General features: G+C 36.1%; 1 protein-coding gene across 8 annotated transcripts in view; it reads right to left on the bottom strand.

The window, feature by feature from the left end:
- The window catches only part of LOC5578955 (serine protease inhibitor 28Dc), an 89615-nt gene that overhangs the window by 44352 nt on the left and 21604 nt on the right, over window positions 1-23659 (bottom strand). For 3 of the 8 annotated variants that reach the window (XM_021845610.1, XM_021845609.1, XM_021845608.1), the window contains exon 4: window positions 1911-3608. The exons of the other annotated variants lie outside the window; for them this stretch is intronic. In XM_021845610.1, the coding sequence (XP_021701302.1) occupies window positions 1988-3608 (1621 nt within the window). In that variant the 3' untranslated portion in view covers window positions 1911-1987. Of the gene's footprint in view, window positions 1-1910; window positions 3609-23659 lie in introns of those variants that run through there. 8 annotated transcript variants of the gene reach the window in all.

Here is a 23659-nt window from a genome sequence, read left to right as displayed (position 1 = left end):
TAATCCAGCCAATGACAACCAAGTATGTACCTTATTGTTTCTGAGCATTGTTTCACCACAGTTTTGTTTAATACCGTGTTAATCTATTCATTTGCTCATAATCAACAAGCTACACACTTGGTTACTAATATTTTCTCAAAGAGGTGAACCCGCCTAAGGCTGAAAGCCTCTATAATAAAGAAAATCATCATTACTAATAGTTTTTACGGCGTCATCAAAAAGTATACATTAGTTATTTATACAGATGGAATACCCTATTTATTTTTAACCTCAATTAAATATATGACTATTTTGAATATTTTTATGTTTATTGTGTTTGTTACGTGAAAATGGTGATACGAACCCCTGAGCATTTGTCGGACTACGTATGATTGCATGTTTGTCAATCTTCGGTGTTTTCGGCTCTGTTTTGTTGTTGTTGATCGCTGATCAACTAGCAGATCACAAACAACAGCAAAAGAACCAACTTGTTCTGGCACGAAAACACCGAAGCTGTAAGTAGTGATGTAATTTATAATTGTCATTAAGTGTATTAATAAATATTTTTAACTTTATAGCATGTGGCAATATATACTATTGTGTTTAACATTATTGCCCTGCTGAAAGAACGGTGTCTTTCGCTGTTTGTAACAGTGTTGAAAGAGTCTAACGATAAATACAATAATCAAAAATCATCTTGTTCGAATTAAATTTCATTGTGTGCACCACAATTTTTTATGTTATATTAAATTTGTTTCAAATATCCCATATCTACTCGTGCTTGCAAGTTGCATCCGAATAGTGACGTCACCACTTTTTTGGTTACCATTACATATGCAAATCATGGTCTTCTTCACCTGTACTGTAGCTCATTGCGGGATTCGATTCAAACTGGAAATATGAATCGAAATCCGTACAGCACAATAATCATTCAAAGGAGTTATTGTACTGTTCAGCAACTTCATTTAGTCCATCGGAATTACAAATTCAAAAAAAAACGTGCATATTTCACTTTTAATATGCTAAAAACTATATTCGCTCTTGTTAGCAAATCACTAAGAAAGCACATAAATCAAACCTCATAATGACAAGTGATCACATTTTGATTTTTACAATTTTTAAATCATGGCCTACTTATATTTAGTTAGCATTAACAACAACTTATAACTCATTGTAATATGATGTGACAATTTGAAATGGCATATTAATTGATTTTAATATTGAAATAATGAAAATTAAACCAAGTGTACAGGTTTCGGTCCCACACGGTAGTCAGGTTTTTGCACTCAATCGCCAATTGAGTGGACTATAGAATATATATTTGTCCTTTTCGTGTGTTCCACATAATCTCCTTGAGTTAGCCACTCATTGATATTTTTTTCAAAACTGTTTAGATGGGCTCGGGTGAAAGCTGTGTAAGTTTGTGCTCCGGTCAAATTAAAATGATGTGAATTATGCCATTATGTACAAAATTTATTTTTTATTGCAGTGTAATGTTGTTAGTCGTTCATTCAATGTTCGTCCAAACCCACTTGACTAGTTTTTAATTATTGTTTCTGACTTCACCAGACAAATAGTGTATGTTTTTGTTAATTATCGTTTGCCCTGAAGATGAGCGAATAAAGGCTCGAAAGCCAACTTAATCAAAACGATTGTTTGATTAAGAAATCTGTGGAACAAAATCACGCCAATAAATCCCAAAATAAGTCAAGACGGTCGATATTCCATCAAATCACGAAAACCAATCCGATATATTATGGTAAAATCTAGGAACTTCTGTTCCAGCACAAATCATTTGAAGTAATAAATGCCTCTCAAAAAATGTTACGGAAACTTAAAGACAAATCAATATTCGAGAATGGATTTGGACTTCCATGTCATCATCGGGTAACATCGTCTCGGAGCTTATGAATTGTAAAATCACACACCTATTAATATTTAAAAGATTATTCGTTGTACTTTTATTCAAAAATCTCTTTCGATTAAACTTTGTGGTTATCACTTCATATCAAGGCCTTGGATCGAATATCGCTCCGTAGAACAGGGGCACCTTGGTAACTTCATTCCGCAGGTAGATCAAGAATGGTCCATTCACTCGTAGGTTGAACGATGATGAAATCCTATCCACGACCACTGCCGTCACTGCGCCTCCTTCCGTTCCCTGCTCGTTAACATCCAGGCTCACCTTGTGCAGGACGTCCCCGACGAAGAGTTTGGCTGGCTGAGAGTTCACCGCTTGCCGTTTGCTTCGTTTAGGACTGTTGACTAGTGCACAGTACGTAGAATAGCGGCATCTTCCCCACGAGTTGCATTCCCTGATGGTTTGACAACGGCCGACGAGTGGGGTCGTGTTGGGAGGTTCATAACTGTTGAAACGAGTTCCTATATCGTCACCGGAGGTCAGGGGAGACTCGGTGGGTTGATTGGAGGTACCTTGCTGTTGTACTGGCTGGTATCCCGATTGGATCTCTGGCTGCTGTGTTGTCTGAGATCCAGTTGATGGACGCTGGTTAGACACTGTTTGGGCAGCGCCTCGGCAGCAGAAGCACTCATCTCTAAACTTTCGGCAGCTTCTAGTGCATTGTTGGGTTTTATCATACCCTTCCACTAGACACACATGTAGAATCGATGAAAACCTAACAGAATATAATATTTTTTCGGCAACACAACTATATTTAACGGTCATTGGCTTTCTGTAGCACCCGCTTTGTTCGTCTATTTGTTGATTTGGATTACAAATGCACTGATCTGCTTCATAGAGGCAATTATTGCACATTTCACACTCCGAAGAATTTAGGGGCATTGGAACCTTTTGTTCGTTTCTTATTGGTGGTGTCCAACCTGGTGATGTATTGGTGTTCGGTGGAGTAGTTGATGGTTGGCGAACAGGATTCTGTGGCCTTGCTGGTTGGCTGGCTGCAGGTCGTCGATTCATATCATTCAAAATTGGGTCATCTTTAGTTATGGCATTGAGATTGCTTCGTTCCGGAATGAAGACATCTCGTAGCCCCAGAGAGGCAAGCACATCCCTTAGCCCTAATGAATTTTCGATCTTCATTTTGGGCAATATGATTGTTCCAGTTTTCACCACCATTTGATCAATGATATCGTCCCAGTATTGTAGCGTCGTTCGGGTTTGAAGGTCTCTGAGTTTTTGCGGGTTCGATTCATTAGGCAAGATAATATACATGGTTGATTTGCCTTCTTGATAGGGCAGCCCGGCTATCTTGGCATCGAGCTGTTTATCTTCGTAGAATGGAAAACACCCATTTGTGGCCATGGATTCCACGTCAACTGGAGCAGCGTTTGGTCCATAGGGGTAAAACTGCCTGAGTCGGGTGTCCTGTTCGATAAACATTGTTTCCCACTTAGCTTTGAAATACAACGCACTGACCAGTACCATCGGGGCATTGCTGACTTGTTCGGGGGAAACGATTCGCTGAATTTTGTTCCTCGTTGCTTCCTGAACCCAGCTGTTGATGAAATTCGAAGACCGTACTGGATCACTGTATAATGCCATCGGTGCTATTTCACCGCCGTACAGTTCCTTGGTTAGTTTCGCATATCGAGGATTCAGAGGAAGGCTGTTATCGACGAACACGCCATTCGCCACCGAGATGAAGTGCGAGCTGTTGACGAGATGAGAAGATGGGTTTAATTACTGTTGGCCGATTTCTTGGGGTTTCAGTTTTGTTTTGTGTGTGTTGTTTCGGTTGTTCGTTAGCACTGTGTAATACTATAAAGCACTTTCACCACTACGCATAATTAAGCATTCGAATCGCGGGTTGACTATTTTTAGAACGCGTTATTGTTTGCCGACATAAAATTTTGAATATTCTTTTGTTTTTGTAATAATATTGGGATTCTGATACAAAGAAATTTGCGTGTTGTGAATGTAATGTAACATCAATAATTAATTGTTATACCCCTCCATGGATGCAAATCATTGTACAATGGAATGGGAATGAGTCATATGGCCATCGATTTTTTTCTGAAGCCCCTTATCATTATATATAACGTTCATTCATAGAAAAGTCATCAACTCTGTAGTTGATTGGATTTGCCCAAACGTGGATTATTTCGAAATTATTTGAATTATTGTGATCCACTAATCCAAAATGATGGACAATCCATAAATTACATAGAATTTTTACCAATTATTAAAATTTCATCACCCTCGTAATCAGTTTTTTAACCAAAAATTTAAATATTGGCAGCATGCCTTTGAGCGGAATATGGTATGAGCTAGTTTGACCAACCGACAGTTATTGAAAATTGATAACGCAAACAGGATTGTGCTACTTTTTCCAAAATGTTGTTTTCCCGAATGTCATTTCCCCAAATACCAGTTCCCAGAATGACCTGTTTCCCCGAAAAAAAAGCAGTTTAGAACTAGAAAGAACAAAAGAAGGATATTTTTTATCATTCTTGATTGAATATATATTGCCAAAAATACTGAGGACGATAAAACCCGAAAGAACCGCCAATCAAATAAGGAAGAAGGGGCCATTTTGCCCCGTAGAGTGTAAAACCACACACAAAATAACACAACAGTCCCGGAAGCAGAAACTTCAAACTACAAATCAATCTTAAGAACGATTAATTTTCAATGTATTTCTATGCTTTTCAAGACCTCTTTCTTGGATGGCCCATTCCTGTCCCTATCGACCATATGACTTAAATCGAAATTTACCGTTTCGATGGTTAAGAAAAAAAAAAATAATATGAAAAAAGGCAATAAGATTTGAAAATTGTCACATATTCTCCCAACCTGTCGGGATAAACGAAGATTTTTACGCTCAGAGGCTTCATTCAAACCAATAAGAACATGTGAGTTACGTCTCATATACAACATGACGATATTACAGTCGACACTCCACATCTCGATCTCCTACACCTCGATATCTCTCCCTATGTCTGTGCATTTTGCATACAATTTTTCTCTCCATATCTCGGTATCTCCATATCTCGATGTGTTCCTTTTGATTTTCTGTTCCCAATTTTCTCTCCGTATGTCCACGGTAGACATAAGAAGGTAGGTTATTCCCACGTGTAAACAACGATTTTCCATCAAAACATGTGTCGCCATTCCTATCGTCAAGCATGAGGCCTTGAGGATAGTAAAGGAGAGCAGGCCTTGCTTTCTTTTGCACTCGTTCGAGTTTGCGATAGGAATGACGTCACTGCCAAATGTAATTTTTCGGAGTATAATACCTTGCTTCTTTTTACCGTGCGTATGTCGATGTCACCAATATCAAAGATTACTAGACCAAATTTTCGTGGTTTTAAACAAATTAGGAGCGCGAAATGACGTCCGCGTGTTTCTTATTTTCTTATTTATTGAATAAAAATATGTTCTTTGTCTCGATCTCTCCATATCTCGATGGTCCCTTTGATATCGAGATCTCCACGACTGTATAGCTAAATAAGTTTTAAACTTCATGCAAACCTTTTCAGTAACGCTTAATTTACTAAAGACACATAATATAATTTTTGAGATAGGGTAGATGTACCAATAGTGGAGGTACTAAGCACGATTGAACTTCATTTAACCGTCTAAATTCACGAAGTGCAATTAATGTACATGTTAATATTGTAACGGGAAGTAACGACCATTGACTTATTGAGAAAAATTATTTCATCGCAGTAATCCACGGCATGTCAGTGAAAAATAATACCTCCACTATCGGCACACTGTTCCTTTAGTTGCGGTATATTTTTAATTTGTGTTCCTTTAGTTGCGGTATCCGTTGATTTCTTATGGGATCCTCCACTATAGGAACACTTTACCGCAACTATTGGTACAAGTAATAAAGTTTTAGCAATTTAGTGGTATTTCATCAGTTTTAAGGCAATTTGAACGCTCTTTTTAAAAATTACGTGTATCAACAAGCCAATACGTCGCTTGGCAGTGTCGGTTCTGTGACTAATGTGATAAATCAGTGAGAACGGCACTACCGCAACTATAGGAACACCCACAACTAAGGGAACACTTACCCTACGCAAAAAGGTTATTTTTATTACGCTGTGTTTCCATTCGCTTGCAATCTGCATTAAACATTGCTCTGAAATGGTGTAGAAACCCGAGCAAAGTCTAACATCAAAAAGAAAGCAAGTCAAAAACATATTCTATTTTCAGCATCAAGTTGATATCATAATTTGATATCAATTTGTCATTGAAATTTTCCGTATCATATTTTGTTTTCGTTCTGATATCATTTTAAATTTTTGGTAACGTTTTCATTTTATATGATTATGCATTTATTCGTGCTACACTATGAGAATATAAAAATGAAGCAATTACAGTTGAATTCCGTTTTTGGCATGCTCTATTTTCGGCACTCCCCGATTTTGGCAACAAAATGGATCCGTTTTTGGCAACATTTTTAAATTCCCAAATCTCACCAATCACAAGAGCTCCCGTACGCGATTATTTATTTGGGATGGTCTTGTGTTCGCAACATTCCATGAAGTCATTAATCTTTATTACTACATACTACTTACAAACTACACTTTTTTTGTAATAATATCAATAGAGCATACGTTAAGATTGAGAGTGTTTTAGTAGTAATGTGGGTGTATTTGTAGATCTAAAAATTCCTATAAGCTTCGTTCCCTCTTTTGTTGAGATTCTGTATGACGTTCGATATTTTTGAAGATGATCCAACATTGTACAGCAGTGGTACTTATACTTGGGTATACTGTGTACCATATCAAGATTTTGAATCAATGATACGAATTGCGTAAAACATTCAAGAAATGTTGAGAATGTGTAGCTGAAGCTAGCTGTTTCCAAACTAAATTCTGAAGATTTTCTACAGAATCCCAGAATTCCCAGCGGATACTTGTAGATACTGAGCGATTTGGGGATTGTTAGTGGACATTAGGGGGTTTCTTTGGGATTCTGAGAGTGTATACTTGGGTTTTGTCGGATGCTTCGTAAATTCTTGCGGTATCAAGCAAGAGGTTTCTAGGGCGTGAATATTGTGGATTTTGATTACCTATTTGTTGCAAAATCCTGAATAGGTTCCCAGCATAATTTTGGGATAGCTAGCAGTAACATTGGCAAACTTGTTTTCGCCGTTATTGAAGACAGCTAAGGCCGAAAAATATCCTCAGATAGTTATAAATAAGGGTATCGATGCCCTGTAGGTCTGCAATTAAACCCAAGAGAAAACCTGGGGACTAATTTGGTACACTGGATTTATTGAGCAACAGTCTGGCCAAAAATTATTTATGCACAGATACGGTGGCTCAAAACAAATGAGGTAATTGCTCAAAATAAGCTGAACAAGTGACATAGGTTTGCTTGTAACATTGATCAGCTGGGAAACAATGATTTCCTTGTGTATGATACAAAAAAGGGAATAACGCTGTTTACAAAAAATGGCAACAGCGAAAAAGATTCCGTTGTTAAAATTTTCATGAGTATGTTCAATAGGGTCCCAATTTTAGTACCAAACTCTTAAATTTAGGTCAAAAACAACATTTTTAAATTCCCAAATCACTCAATTTTTAAATGTTTTTCGTTGGTTTAAGTCCAAAATACAACGTTTTACTATTTATGAGATTTTTTCTCACCCCTTGGTTTAAACTTTGGATGTATTTTGTTTTCCGTGTTCCTTCCAAAATGTCAGATAGGAACAACCCCAGTGTTAAATTTACAACCCCTGTGGTGTTTTTGTCGAAAAAGTGAACGTCAAACATGATGAAAAGTGTCAAGGTCAGGGCTGCAGTCGGCTGTTAAGTATCATGACCGACTTGCGACACTGGCGAAGCGAGTCTTCTCACCGTCACTACACGAAACTATATTTCTCAAAAACTTATTCAAACAGACTCAAGTCAAAAAAGTATACAAACTTACTTTATCCATTCTACGTGTTCCTCAGAAGAAATTCTACACGTTTCACTTTGAACCAACTTGATTTTTCATTTTTGGAAAGTTTAATTTACGTATTTACAAAACGACGAAAGTAAGGAGTGTATCGAAAAGTAGTCGCAAACATTCAAAACAGTCTCTAAAATATTGGGCTGCACCTAGAAACAACTTTTTGATCAGAAATGTTTTACAATGTATTTAAAAATTATGATGCGGTGATATTGTTTCAATAAAGTGGCATTTTGTATGATAATTTTGCAAATTACTAACAGATATCGATGAAAATCTTGCACACCTCTGAAAAAATTGATATGTTAATAAATGTGTTAAATTTTAAGAAAAAATGGTTTTTGTTTATGCTAACATATTCTGTGTCACAACTCTCATCACATAGTGTAAAAAATATTTTGAAAAATACATTAACAAGCATTTTAGAGCATATACAAAAATCGAAAAAAGGCGATTTTTAAGGACCTCGTTTTTTGATTTTTTTTTCTTTCTACACGTTAATAGTAGTATCGAACGATTGTGACAAATAAAAAAATATATTTTGATTGGAAAAGTTTCTTTGCATATTCATGAAGTAGCAAAAAAAGGTACTCTATATAATTACCACTGTATATGACAGAGCTTCAAAAGTTGATTATACAAAAGTGACTTTCTAAAACCGACCTTATTCCAATATTTGAGCTTTCTTAGAGCAATAATTTATTTTTTTTTTCAAATCCGTTTTCGTGCTGTGTGAAGTAAACATATTTTTCGATAGAATAAGCTTCTCATCTTATTTTGTTTGATATAAATTTTGTTCAATACAAATCATCGAATCTTAAGAAGACACTTCAAAAATGTAATTTTGTGCAAGATTTTATTTTCTATGCTTTGTAAACCTTGTTTTATTTACATTAAGACTGCATATTAATCAATATTTTTTTAGTTGATTCAATATTTGATGAAATGATGGAGATTTGCGTGAAAAAAGCTTTTAAAAAGATGAACTAAGCTCTGAGATATACCGTTTTGAATGTTTGCGACTACTTTTCGATACACTCTTTAATATTTTCAACTTTCGCAAGCTAACCACTACTTTTGCCGCTCCGCTGTATGGAGAGACAAAGTGACTTAACCACTTATCAAAACAAAACACTACTTGAGTCGATTATACACCGGTAGAAAAATGTCGCAAGTAACTAATTAAAACGGCTTATCATTTTGTCATAAAAAATTGTGGGAAATAATAGGCACTCCCTAGTTTTTGAACGCGAACTCATTGTATGCAAAATTTAAGCAATGTACACGGCGAAAAAATGTTAAAAAGGTGATTCATTTTAAAACAGTTTTAAAAGACAGGTTATGATTCTTCTTTATTAATCTTGTAAAAGATTTACGAATTTTTTAACACAAAGTAGGGGGAGATCCCCCAGTGCCGGACAGCACCCAATACCGGACAAAGTCGAAACATTGAGAAATCATGGTCCAATCAAGATGATGAGGGGGACGGACCTGGTGTAGTGGTTAGAACACTCGCCTCTCACGCCGAGGACCTGGGATCGAATCCCATCCCCCGACATAGTCACTTATGATGTAAGAAGTTATAGTGACGACTTCCTTCGGAAGGGAAGTAAAGCCGTTGGTCCCGAGATGAACTAGCCCAGGGCTAAAAATCTCGTTAATAAAGTCAAATCAATCAATCAAGATGGTGTATTAGTAGAAAAGAAAGCTATTATGTAGACTAATGTTTGCGTAGAATAACACATCCTTGAAATATGCATCCCTTTTTAAAAAAGTAGAAAAGTTTGAAAATCTTTAAAAAATTGACGTATTTTCTTAATTTTGAGCCTATTTAGTAATTATTTTGAATACGAAAAAATACTTTGGATCCCGCAAGCATGATCGAACACAATCCTAATTTGATAGTATGAATGTATTTTGTACCACAATTGAAGTAAATATGGACAAATTACAATTTTGGTTAAGCACCTCCTGTCCCTCAGTTTCGGACAGCTTGATTTGTTATATGATATCTTTGTAATTATTGCATCAGTGTCTCAAAATACTTTCATTTTTCATGGGTTCCGTCGACCATGGTATCAAACATGCAATAAAATTAAGAAGAATGAACATTCATAACAACATCGTAAAATGTGCTATTTTTCATCATATATGAAAGAGGTTTTTGATATGCATCTTGCAAACTAAGAAAAACTCAAATTATGTTTGTAAATGTTGCAAATGCATTGAATTGAAACTATTGCTATAGTGTAGACATTCAATGATGTTCAAATTTACAGAATTCGAGGCATTTCCAGATCGTGTCCGGTATTGGGTGCCACCTTTCAAGATCGATCAATTTGGTACTAAAATACATCATCAAAACTCAATGTCAAAATTTTTATTTATATTTTCAAATTTATTTTTGTACACTATAAAAATGATAATATTTAACATAAATGGGTAACACGAGCCCATCAAATCAATATTTTTAGAATTATGAATTTAGTGGCTTAAGTGTCCGGTACTGGGGGATCTCCCCCTACACAAATTTGTATGAAAAAAACTCGTTCAGAATAATTTTTTCTCATAACTTTTTACTTAAATTTTTAACATTTTTCATGTCTTCTACAAAGTTGTTAAACATGTTAAAACGCGTGTTTTTGCTGAACATCGAACCTCTCTATCTCTTAAAGTAAAAGATTTATCAGTCGAATTCGTTTTAATGAAGCTTATTTGTTTGATAGTTAAAACCCAAGCAAAGACGCTTATATACAAAAGTTTTTATCAAATGCCGAAAGGGAAGATATGGTACTTTCATCATTTGTAAGAGTTGTCTGCGCCATTTTGCGCCGAAGACAGTTATAGAGGCCTAAACTACCCCTTGAAAAAAGAGTAATTCATTAATAACTTTGTTACTTCAAAAGATAGAGTGATGATATGTTCAGCAAAAACACGGGTTTTTTTATGACAAACAACTTTGTAGAGAACACAAAAAATGTTAAAAATCTTGGAAAAATTTTATGATGAAAAGTATGATTTTTAGGGGCCATTCACATACAATGGCATATATCTCAAAAAGTATAAGAGATAGAAAAATTGTGTCTTCGACAAAGTTGTTTCAAATTGCTAATTCTATAACTTTGCCGAAGACACCATATGTCTATCTAAATGTTTTGAAAAATTAATTTTTCTATCTCACTGCTAGGTGGATTGATCACAAAACTTTTTTCGTCAAAAGTTGCGCTTTAATATACCAAGAAACTTCTCCGAACAAACTATATCGCTAAAATCAACGGTTTGGGTGCTATTCAAAAAGCGCATGAAAACGAGAAAATAAAACACAGTGGAGCTGTAGCGACGGGAAAATGAAAGAGAATTTGAAAAAAATCTCTTTCATTGTCTCGCCGTCCGATGACAGTGAGGGAAGCATCTATGTAAAAGTCGCACGACCCTCTTGATCACCACTTCACACGTTTTTTTTTTCTAATGGAGCACAAAAATCAATGTAACGTGCAGAGAATGAACGTTGTTTGTCGTAACTTTTGTTGAACAGTGTGTTGTGAAGTTTTTTTTTGCGTTGAAGAATGTTTATTTCTCTGAAAATAATGATAAATTTCTAAACCACCTACGGTATAGTATTGACGATCGCCCATAAACTTCTAGTTCCAAAAAAGGATTTGACATGTTCTAAACCTGAAAGTTTGTAAGGATGCTTAAGATATATCCCCAAATCAGATTTCATCACCAGAACCCATAACAATTTGCTCATTCGGGTAAAATAGTTGAATTTCTGCTAGGTATCCGGAACTTCCTAAGGAAATTGCATACATTTAGGCGATTTCCGCGTAATTCTTGAAATTTAACTGTTCATTAATTCTATAAATATTGTATTGTTAAGAATTTAGTAAGCATATTCGGATCCAGGAGGAAACAATAATCGCATTGACAAGTGATGACATTTGTTAGATAATTTCGGTCCTTGAGCCATTGCAATGAGGCTCACCTTCGTACTCATTTTTCTGCATTCAGTTTTTTGGCATTGTCAACATTATATAAAACAGACAAGAAAAACCGTCAAAAATGATCAATTTCACTCGAAATTACGGTACGATAATCCGGGGGCAAATTGATCAATATTTCGAAACTTTTTGTTGTGTTATTCTTCGGAATTGAAATATTGTCAAATAAATTTCGACAAAATCAGTACTCCATTGATCTTTATTAGTTTATGAAATCGATTTCTCATGAAATAATAAATAATAAATTGAATGAATGAATGAATTGTCTTTATTAACGAGACGTTCAGCCCTTGGAATATTAAATTAAATTTAACACATCATCAACATAAAATGACACACTGGGAAAAATTGATCATCATATCATAAAGCAGGTTTGAGAATAAAACATGTTTATAGCATAAGCATAAAGCATAAGCATAAGCATAGATGACCGTACAATTCGTAGTTGCTACTCCGTGATTGACCAGAACAATCGAAGTTGCACAGGGAATAAATGAATGGGGCTTGGGATTAGCTTACCATTCTTCAATGTGCACAAATCGAGAGCTCAAATTTAAAAGTCAATAACGGCGCCGGCCACGTCCTTACGGTCATCGGGGAAGGGAAGGAATGTTAGTGTGACTACCGTAGTTACTAGAGACCGAGATCACCTCTGCATCTCCATGGTTGTCATGGAAAGGATATTGGGTTAGTGGAATAAGGTAGAGATCTGGGAGTCACCAATGTTTGGTGATGCGATCCATGATATAATTACGCCTAACCGGAATCGCGAAATAATTCGATAATCGCATAGTACGCCGAAAAAGTGTTCGTCACTCGCCCACGCAAAAGCAAGTGACACGATCAATAGATCAAACACTATTAACGATCCACGGCGCTTCTTCATTTTTCTGAGCGAACGACGTGCGACATGTTTGATCCTGCCCTCATCACTCGCCCCGCAGGAGCAAGCGTCAAGGTCGAAGGATCAAACACTACTAACGAACCGATCACTTTTTCACTACCGACGCGCGACATGTTTGATCCTGCCCTCATCACTCGCCCCCGCAGGAGCAAGCGTCAAGGTCGAAGGATCAAACACTACTCGGTTTGAGAATAAAACATGTTTATATCCACTAAATTTGGATCTCCTGAATCGAATCTGAGAATTATGTCAAAATTCTTATAACTCGAATATTTGATCAGTTTATTGCAAAACTAAACTTTAAAAATATGCCTAATACGCCTAAATGTAAGCAATTTCCCTTGAAATAAACACATTATTCGGGATTAGGGGTCATGCACAAATTACGTCACGCTCCAAGGGGGGGGGGGGGGTGGTCAAGCCAAGCGTGACAAGCCTTACAAAATTTTAGAAGGTATCATACAAAAAACGTGACAAAGGGGGGGATGGGGTCGAAAAAGTCGAAATTTAGCGTGACATAATTTGTGTACCATCCCTTGAATGGTTTTATGAGCAAAGAAAAACATATTTGCTGTGCTGTATAGTATCAAAAATGAGTTCAGTAGTTCATACTTAAGCTCACACAACACTTTTAACACTTAAAGCTTGCATGTAAGATTAGAAGATTGTTTAGTATACACATTTCAAACAGTATTGCGTACATCTTGAGAAAAAAAAAACTGGGAATATTACTGTACAAAACTGACCCGAATACAAATGAAATAGTTCAAAATCATCAATAGACATCTATAAACTAGAATATCTAAGGACTGTTCATTTTATAAAGTGAACGAACACCTTGTGCATGCTGTATTTTTTTTAGTTTATCAATGAAATCGCATGCGGTTTTCTATATATCGTTTCTAATATTGTACAATGTTGTGATAATAAATAAGCCTCCAAAATAATCAAATTTCACACGAATAAGAAACAACGTTTAGAACGATCGATATTTAGAGGCTATCAAAAACAATGATTGTGAGAAATTGGTTGGAAAATTTGACAAACTACATTTTTCATTTTCAAAAACCGCTTGCTCTTCGAAAGCATCATCAATCAGAAGCCTGCTAAAAAATATAAGAAGAAGAAGAAGAAAAAAGACAATTTACACCGTCTTCAGCTCAAGGCTGCACAGACTGAATGATCACAAACATTAGGCAACGGACAACACGAAACACCCAGTAGCCCAATGATGACTTTTTCGTTTGACGAAAAGTTTCCACCAACTGGAGCGGGAATCGAACCCACACTTCATGACACAATACGCCTAAACGACTGACGCCGCTAACCGCACGGTCACAAAGTCTACAATAAAGTTATTTTTGGAGCAACAATTTGCCAGATATCATAAAATCATTTTTCATCGATTTTTTTTAGAGAAAAATATTTTAAATATAACGGGAACTGATATGAGTAGAATGTTTTGGTTTAAAGTACGTCCTGATGGATGTACTAATATAGTATTAATATGAAAAATAACTTACGTCTTCATGGAGTTGTTACACATTAAAAGCACAATACAGAAACAAATCTCGATTATTTTTTAAAATCGACGTAAGTCACTTTTATACGCTTTTGAGAAAATTAATTAAGAAGAATTACAACCTATCTTGTTGAACTGTTTAAAAATGAATCAAATTTTTAACATTTTTTCGCCGTGTGCATCGCCTAAATTTTGCATACAATCAGCTCACGTTCAAAAACTAGGTAGTTTCTATTATTTCCCACAAAAAAAATATATAACAAAATTATAAGTTGTTCCATTCCGTTACTTTCGAAGTTTTTGTACCAGTGTAAAATGGGCTCAAGTAGTGTTTTGTTTTGATTCGCGTCTCTTCATACAACAGGGCGGTGAAAGTAGCGGTAGGGTTGCGAAAGTTGAAATTCTTACTTACGCCGTTTTGTCATTCCGGAATTAAACGTTCTAAAAGCGGAAAATCTAGTTGGGTAAGAGCGGAACGTGTGGAATTTAGTCTGCGAAACACGTAAGATCAATAAAGTAAGTTTGTTCACTTTTCTGACTTGAGACTATTTGAATAAGTTTTCGAGAAATGCTTTTTTCTTAGAAGATCTCTCAAAGCATAATGACAATCATCAAAATTGGCAACACTGGCTATAATGAAATGGATTTTATTTTTCACATACTATTTTCATAATATGTTATTCTAAGACTACCGATTTGAATATTTATAGAAAAGCGTTCATAGTTTGCTGTAGATCGATAAATATGAGTACAAGATTTCAAAAGTTTGAGGTTTTTTTTTAGTAAAACGAGTAAAATTTATTCTTCAGTAATCAAAACTAGTTTTGAACACGCTTGTTAATTTAGTTTTTTTTTGCTGGGAATGAAAGAATGGTCTGATATAATTTGGCCATAAATATATAAATCACTAAAGTGACCTAGTGTCAGAGAATGGTGGAATATTATTGTTTATTTTTTTTTCAAAGTTCTACCTTTAGTAGAATAATAAAAGATATTAACATACAATTTTTTCATGAAAATGACTTGTAAGAGTTTGGCCCTCATATTCGACTTCAGAGGCCATGATTTTAGTAATGATATTTTCAATACTACCGATTATGGTTTGCATGAATGATCAATACTACACTAAACTGTTTTTTAAGCATGTTTTGAACTTTCAGTAAACTTAACAAGGTATATAGTCACAAGCTATGAGTGCCAGTACTTGTTTAAAAATGTAAAATTTGCAAATCATCATTAGGCATCTATAAACTGAGAAATTGGAATGTCTGTGGTGACAAATTCCAACCAGAACGAGCCGAAAAAAATAAAAATCGTGCTCGATAGTCTTCGATTTGGATTGAATTTTGTTCATGTTTTTGGTATGGTAGAATAAGTGTTTTCCATAGAAAAATTGATCATTTTGACTCAAGTGTAACTTTTGAAAATGGCCTATAATTATTGCATGCAATTTATTTAAAAAATTCTAACCCCGAAAATGTTGATTTTAGAGAAAAATGTTCTATGAAGAAGTTGTAGTGAACCGTTTGGACTATAAAAAAAAATATACACTGAACAAATATTTTATTTATTTTCAAAGAAAAATCAAAAATAAAAGTTAAATTTTAAATTACACAAAAACTCCATTTTCAATATTTTTTAAATTTCCACCATAGAATATTGATAGTAAACAGATGTTTAGGACAAAGTTTCATGATGGAGAAATTTTTAATAAAAAAGTATTTCTTAAAACAACTTTTGGTCGATTTTTAAAATTTTGAAATTTTTGTGAAAATAAATACGTTCTGATGATACAGTAATCATCTTGAAATGATTCTAAGCCATAATTAGTATATGAATAATTTCTCTAGAAGTAGCCATTTTCGAATTATATCGAGTTTTATGCAAAAAATATTGTTTAAATATTGAAATAGGCCATTTTCATTAGTTATCTAAGAAATATGGTCTTCTCTCTTGAAAACGTATTATTATTAATGGAGAAACGCGAATAACTTATAAAAATGGCCTATTTTAATATTTAAACAATATTTTTTGCATTAAACTCGATATAATTCGAAAATGGCTACCTCTGGTGAAATTATTCATATAATCATTATGGCTTAGAATCATTTTAAGATGGTTAATGTTGTAACTACCAATGACGCCCACGCGTCTGTGGCATGGACGTCCGCACGACCTGGGCCAGCTCACCTCTTTCGATCTCAGGGCCGACAATTCACACTAGAGAAAACTCACCTTTAGACCACTCGGACTAATCAAATCCGTTTCACCTCCAACCGACTTCTTTAGTGCATGCAAAAGAAGATACGCGACACAAGCAAAATTTAGTTTTCTGACCTAGCTTTTTATTTAAATTATGGCACAGCTTTGACTCGCGGTTCTCGACGATGCTCTACGATGCTCAATGACTTGCTGGGCTGCTGATGAGGCCCTAGGCACCCCGGATTACTTCAGGGGTCTGGCGGGGACCTTGCCGGATGGCCGAGGTAGCGAAGATCCCGTGCTGCTGGCTGGCAGCCTTGGTGGGTGTCTGGAGCGCTTGAGATGGCCGTATGTTAACGGACGGCCCGTTGGAAACTCTGGGAAGGTCTAGTGCCGATAGTTTGTAGACGGTCTATCACTCTTCAACACGTGTCGTTAGTTCCGAAATTGCGCGGAAACACACTGCACTTGACTCGGTTGGAATGGTCTTTACCACGTCACTCAGTCGCGAGATTAAAAACTCCTTGACGATTAGCGAACCGAAATTGCAACGGGTAATCACTTGGTGGATAATATAACTTGCGAATAACTTGTCGATTATCACTCCGAATGCTTCTACTACTTCCCAGGAATAAGAGAGCTTACGGTGGGTGGAATGGGTTTTTATCCCCTTTAGGTAGATTTCCCTCCTCATCGAATGATCCTCACGCCATACATAGGTTCCACGCACACAAGATATATTTAAATATTGAAATATTTCACCCATCATTTTTCGTGCAGTCAGGTGTCTGTCTTGGTTTGATGAGTCGAGAACGTGACCCGTGCTAACGCTACCTAGTTTCGAATGCCCTATCTGAATTTATGTATAATTATTTTGCAATAATGTGGTTTTAAATTTCAAATTCGTAGTCGTGGTGTAATTTAACAATGCTAATAATTCCTTTTGCATGATAATTTACATATATTTGAAGATTGATGATATTTTTCGGTGATTACTACACACTGAAACAGTAGTTAGTAATAAAACCACACTGGTGGTGAACGATCGATTTGAACAAATCTGATGATGGCTGAAAATCAGTAAGCCGAAACGTTATAATCGTGTTTCAGTGTGTAGTAATCACCGAAAAATGTGGGCTGTTCGGGCACGGCAGGAGTTAATCATCAATGTTAACTTCCTTTTTCCGATCAGCCTAGACAGCCGCGTAGTGTCGGTAGCGGTTGTTTCAACTGGCTAAGAATTAACACTACGGACTGCCTGTTCCGGTGGTAAAAGTCCACCTAACAGGTGACCCCTAATTCATGCGGCTTTAAGCTTACCGTGCCTAAGAATGAATGGTTAGGGGGGTCTAAATAAAACCTAACCGCAAACGGAGCCTGTGGAGTATTAGGGCGCTCTCTACAGTATTATGCTCTTCCTGTTCTACCCGGAGCAATGGTGCAGGTGACCTTGTGTTTCTCCGAGATAATCGGCTTCCCTTCTTCAGTCTCAAGCCTGAGGCTTAATAAGGGTGGGATTATTAATACGTTGTAATTTAGTTTAAATTTTCACCTTAATGGTCTCGCATTATGCGTTTTACACAGTGTATTCTGTGCTTTTCGCCTTTGGCGACTTTTAAGAGATACCGATCTGGTTTTTTCGCTGCTGGTCTTTCGTGCTGAGATTGCGAAAAGCTTAATCCTGCCTAGTTTGGGTAGTGGCTACGGTTAGGATAGCTTAGTTAGACCAATCTTCAGCATAAAATATCAGCAACGATGATTCTTTGTAGACTCATGCAAATGGTACAGCTTAAGTGGCGCTAGTTCAAAAACCTTACTTTTGTGAGCTTTTATCTAGATAACCTTGTGGACCCAGTTTTTGCTACTTTCAGAAACATGAAATGGTAAACTCACGTGACATGCCTCGTGCATGCGTGCTCGTAAATAGCGCAGACGTTGCTACACTCATTTCTGAGTTAACAACCAGAGATGTATGTGATGTCACAATTGATATTTCTGTTCATATATTATATATTCAATAGGAAATACGTCTTTCGTTTTGTGGTGTATTTACCACATGATGAACCATCCCCAATGGATGATTTCAAACGACTTGTCGTTCACTGCCTATGAAAAGGCCTTCTGCTGATTGTGGGCAGTGATGCTGATACTCATCACATCATCTGGAGCTGCTCGGATACCAATTTGAGAAGCTCCAGTCTGATGGAATGCTTATGTAGTTCAAATCTTGGGTTACTTATTGTAGGAACCTTCATGGTATCTGCTAGAGAAGAAGTGTTAGACATAATGCTTCGCTCGAACAGAATCAGTCACGAGTTGACGAATTGACATGTATCAGATGATGAATCATTATCTGATCATCGCTACATCTCAATATGAACATATGAATGTAAATTTGCAGACTTTGCATTTGTTATACTCCACAAACAGAGAATTGGTTGTGACCAAATACCATGGATACTCTGCGTCCATTGGAAATCCTAGTGATTTGGATGTTTCCACTTCCGGTGAATTGGGACACAATTGTCCTTGCTTCGAGTGATCTCACAATTGCTTGTCACTTTGCTTATAGGAAATGTTCCTCACAAGTCCCTTCGCAGGACGAGTGGACGTCTGGCTATTTGTAAAGGAATATGTCAGATAGTCAGACTACCTTTAAAGCTCTTGCTTCGGTTAACTCAGGGTCTAAGCTTGTTATCGCACGTCGAACTCAATTTGAGGAACTGAATTCAGTGAACTCTGTAAACCTTGTATGGGTCCTTGCTATTCTTCCATTGCTGGGAATGAATTGGCTTATGAATTAGCTCGCAATGGAGCATCGCATGACTTCATTGGCCCTCAGGCAGCTATTCCAATTTCGAAGTGCTGTGTGAAGCTCCAGAAATTCTTGGGCGGCAACTCAGCACAAGCAATATTGGAATAATTTGGAGTCTTGTCGTCAAACAAAATTGTACATTACTGAGCCATCCCAAAAATGGCCAAGTATTTAACAAATCTGTCAAAGCAGAATTGCAGTCTATTGGTTACAACCTTGACTGGCCCCTGCCGACTCAACTATCATATGGTAAATATTCAGCGTGCTGATACATTTGTGTGTGATAGTTGTGATTCCGATTATGGAACTTTTTATCACTTGATATGTAACTGTCCAATTTTTGCGTAATTGCGATTCCAATTACTTGGTAAACACTTATTAAGTGAAACTGATTTCAGAAACCTGAATCTTCAGGACATTCTGTCATTCTTAACCCGCTGTGGTAATGAGCTATAGGCTCTCTTTACGCTCTTGCGTTTTGCAGTGCCCTTTTTAGGGCGCTGTTCGAACCCATTGTGGTATGGAGCTACATGCTCTCAATTCGCTTATGCAATTTTCCCTCTTAAAGGGACCCCACTCCTATTTCCTCCCATCTTTCCCTTCCCTTTCCTCTCCCATCGGGTAGATGATGAAATAGGCTCAATTATGGCGATGGCACAAATCTCCCAAATGGCGGGGAACGTGCCTCTGGAGCCGGCCTTCTGATACCTGATAATAGTAATAAAACCACACTGGTGGTGAACGATCGATTTGAACAAATCTGATGATGGCTGAAAATCAGTAAGCCGAAACGTTATAATCGTGTTTCAGTGTGTAGTAATCACCGAAAAATATCAACAAACTTCAAATATAACAATCGACGGTGACTTAAACCCTATAGAATGATAATTTACATTTACTGACAATTATAATCTTTTTCTTGAAATACAAATCACACTAAAGAGCTGATTTTATGGTGGAAACTTCTTCGAAGGTTACAATGTATCATCAGAACGTATTTATTTTGACAAAAAACAAAATTTTGAAAATCGACCAGAAGTTGTTCTTTGAAAAAAAATTTTATCAAAAATTTCTCCATCATGAAACTTTGTCCTAAACATTTTTTTACCATCAAGATTCTATGGTGAAAATTTAAAAAATAATAAAAATGGGGTTTTTGTGTAATTTAAAATTTAAGTTTCTTTTTGATTTTTCTATGAAAATAAATAAAATATTTTTTCAGTGTATATTTTTTTCTTATAGTCCAAACGGTTCACTACAACTACTTCATAGAACATTTTTCTCTAAATTCAACAGCTTCGGAGTTAGATTTTTTTCAAATAAGTTGCAAGCAAAAATTTATAGGCCATTTTCAAAAGTTACACTTGAGTCAAATTTTGTCTATGGAAAACACTTCTTCTACCATACCAAAAATATGTATTTAATCCAAATCGAAGATGGTCGAGTTCTGTGACTGACCGATTTGACACGGAATCCGTCTGGTGCCAATGAAATCTTCAGCATCCTTGAAAAGAAATGTTTTAGATACCGACCTGATCAACTTCGCCCCAGTGATCAATTTGCCCCCGGAGTAAGGTACTGCCATTTCGAGACTAGTGCAGATATAAATCTGATATCCAAAAATCTAAATGAAACTAAAAATCCGATTTCAGCTGTGGTCGATTTTTCAAAGGGTCAAAACCAAGTCCTTGTATATCAGTTGAAACAAGTATAAATCAAAAATCCTTAAGTATAGATGTTTGACATAAGTTAACTTGAAATGAATATGTTTTATTTATATGAAAAAGCTATGATTTCGTAAAGTTATCTTATGTGGAGAGGAAAACCAGCGATATTTTTTGAGAATTTAACCATTTTGTCAAATGTTTTCTAGCAAAGCCAAAAAAATTGAACAAAAATTCTTGTGTAGCATCTTAGATACAATAAACTTGAACTCATTACAGCGAAGGATTTTGATGAAAACTTTCATTACTAGATAAGTTCCAACAAAGCACAAAAGTATGACTTGTTCTGCCTAGATGAGAATTGATTTGCTAAAATTTAATTTTTCAATGTTAAAGGTTATTTTATCAAACAAAATTTTCACAGGCTGCATAAAAGGCCCAAAAAAAAAAAAATACAATTCTCGTAACCAAAGTCGTGCCCATACATTCTGGGACACCCTATATTATCTCGGACAGTCAAGTAGCCTTGAATGCTTTACTTTACATGCCGATCAAAGCTAGTGTGGGAATGCATTCTTTCTCTGAAGCAATTGGCCAGTTGGAACGAAGCTACATTGTACTGAGTGGCCGGTCATTATTGTATTAAGGTGAAACATCTCGGAATCCAAAGATGGCTGGCACAATGGCCAACTTGTGCCCCTACTCACGTTTTCAAAGGCACTAAACTGGAGAAATAGTTGGAAAACGCTTCTGCTAGTGCACAAGGCCAAAATAAAAAGGGCACGCTTGTTGGATGCTTTTTTCGCTAGTTTTGTGCCTTTAAAGTTTTAGTGCAATCTTAGACGTTGATTTCAAACTGTTTCACCTTAAGGGGATTGAAATCGCCGACAGTTTAGATAAATAGGGTTCAGCGTTGAGCTTTGTCGGCCCTGGACCTTTCCGTGGTTTTCCTGAGTGTACTCTTAGGATGAAACTTATCAAATGGGAAATTTCGATGATATACTTTATAAAACGAGTTGGGATAGTGTGCTGCATCAACCAATGTCATCACATCTAAATTGTGAGAGGATATATGATGAGCACCAGATAAAACTTGGTTCACACCCTAATATTTCTAAATAACGGAAGCTACCCCATTACACCGAATCCCATTACCCCGAATGCCATTAACCCGAACGCCATTACCCCGAATTCCAAAACCCCGAACGACCCATCACCTCGAATGACATTACCCCGAATTCCGATATGACGGGGAAATGTCATCAATATCATCATGTCAAGATAATTGTAAATTCGGGGAAATAGCATTCGGTGTGATGGAATTCGGGGTAATGGTACATTATGGATAATGGAATTCGGGGTGTTGGCATTCGGGGAAATGTCATTCTGGGTAATGGGGTAGAATCGGGAAAAATATATAAAGTTTCTGAATGTTTGATGTTCTATGACATCCTGAAACGAGCAATTTAGGAAGGTATTATATTTAAGTTTTTTTCGATGATTTATTTTAAACTAACAACTTGCCCCAGAAATGAAATAATTTTTTTTTGGTATCTTTTGACATTTAGAAGAATAGGGTAGAAGCACCGATTTCGGCCATAGCGCTAATTGTAGCCATAGTGAAGTCAATATGGTTAATCAATTTGGGAATTGAAGATAAAGATGTTGTTGAAATTGGTTCTTGTGGCCTATATTGACCATCGCGATTTTCAAAGTGGGAAACGGTATCTGCTCAGTTTCGATATGTTTATACATAATATGGATTGAAGGCTTTTATATGGTGTGTTTGTGGTATATATACAGCTAAAAATATTTCTTCATTTTTTTCTCTAAGGCTAAAAACGGTACTTGTACTCTACAGCATTAAAACCGTACATCAATATTTCAAATACTTGCTGAGATATTTCTAATTAAGTTCTGACCCATGTTTTTTTGTTTAATTTCAAAGCATAAACCAATAAGCACGCGAAGTCATATATATTGCTAATTTGGGCATATAGTGCTAAAATGGTACTATTTAACGACTTGTTAGCCTGGTGGTTACTTGAGATTAGTTAGTACTAATTTAGTTATTTTTTTTATATATGTTACAATATTGCATTTTTTCAATGCATTTATTAAAGCTATAACCCAACACAGCCCACAATGAAAAACGTATACCTTTTTGTTAGTGATAGATTCCGCTCCCAAGTTTGTGCAATTGATGATAAGTCTTAGTTTAAACATGCTCTTTTTCCATTAGAAATGGTTGAAAAGCATTAATATTCGACAACTATTTTTAGTGGATTTCCTTTTAAATGTTACAAGCCGAAATTCCGAAAAACATTATCGAAAATTAATGCTTTTGCCAAAATGCCATCTAAAGTGAATGTCACTGTATCACAACAATGAAATATATACATTCGCAAAATCGCGTTAGGCGTTAACAGTTAGAGTATTAGACAAAGTAGAAGATATTTACCTTTCGATTTTTTTGCGTCTGGTTTTAAAATGGAAATGATCCTTCTGCAATCTTCAGAAACTTTCACACCATTGGTCTTCATTTCACCGTTTTCAAGATTTTGTTTGTCTATCACTGCCAATTCATCTAGGTTTTTTTCGAACTTGTTGTTTCTCTTGTTCCCTGTTTCGCGACCTCTGCACTATCCGAAACGACTTAACGCTCCATCAAGAGCCGAAAAAAC

This window comes from Aedes aegypti, chromosome 2 (genome assembly GCF_002204515.2).
Source record: "Aedes aegypti strain LVP_AGWG chromosome 2, AaegL5.0 Primary Assembly, whole genome shotgun sequence".
Classification (NCBI taxonomy): Eukaryota; Metazoa; Arthropoda; class Insecta; order Diptera; family Culicidae; genus Aedes; species Aedes aegypti.
Note: the sequence above shows the minus strand (reverse complement) of the source record. Positions and strands in the feature narration are given on the sequence as shown.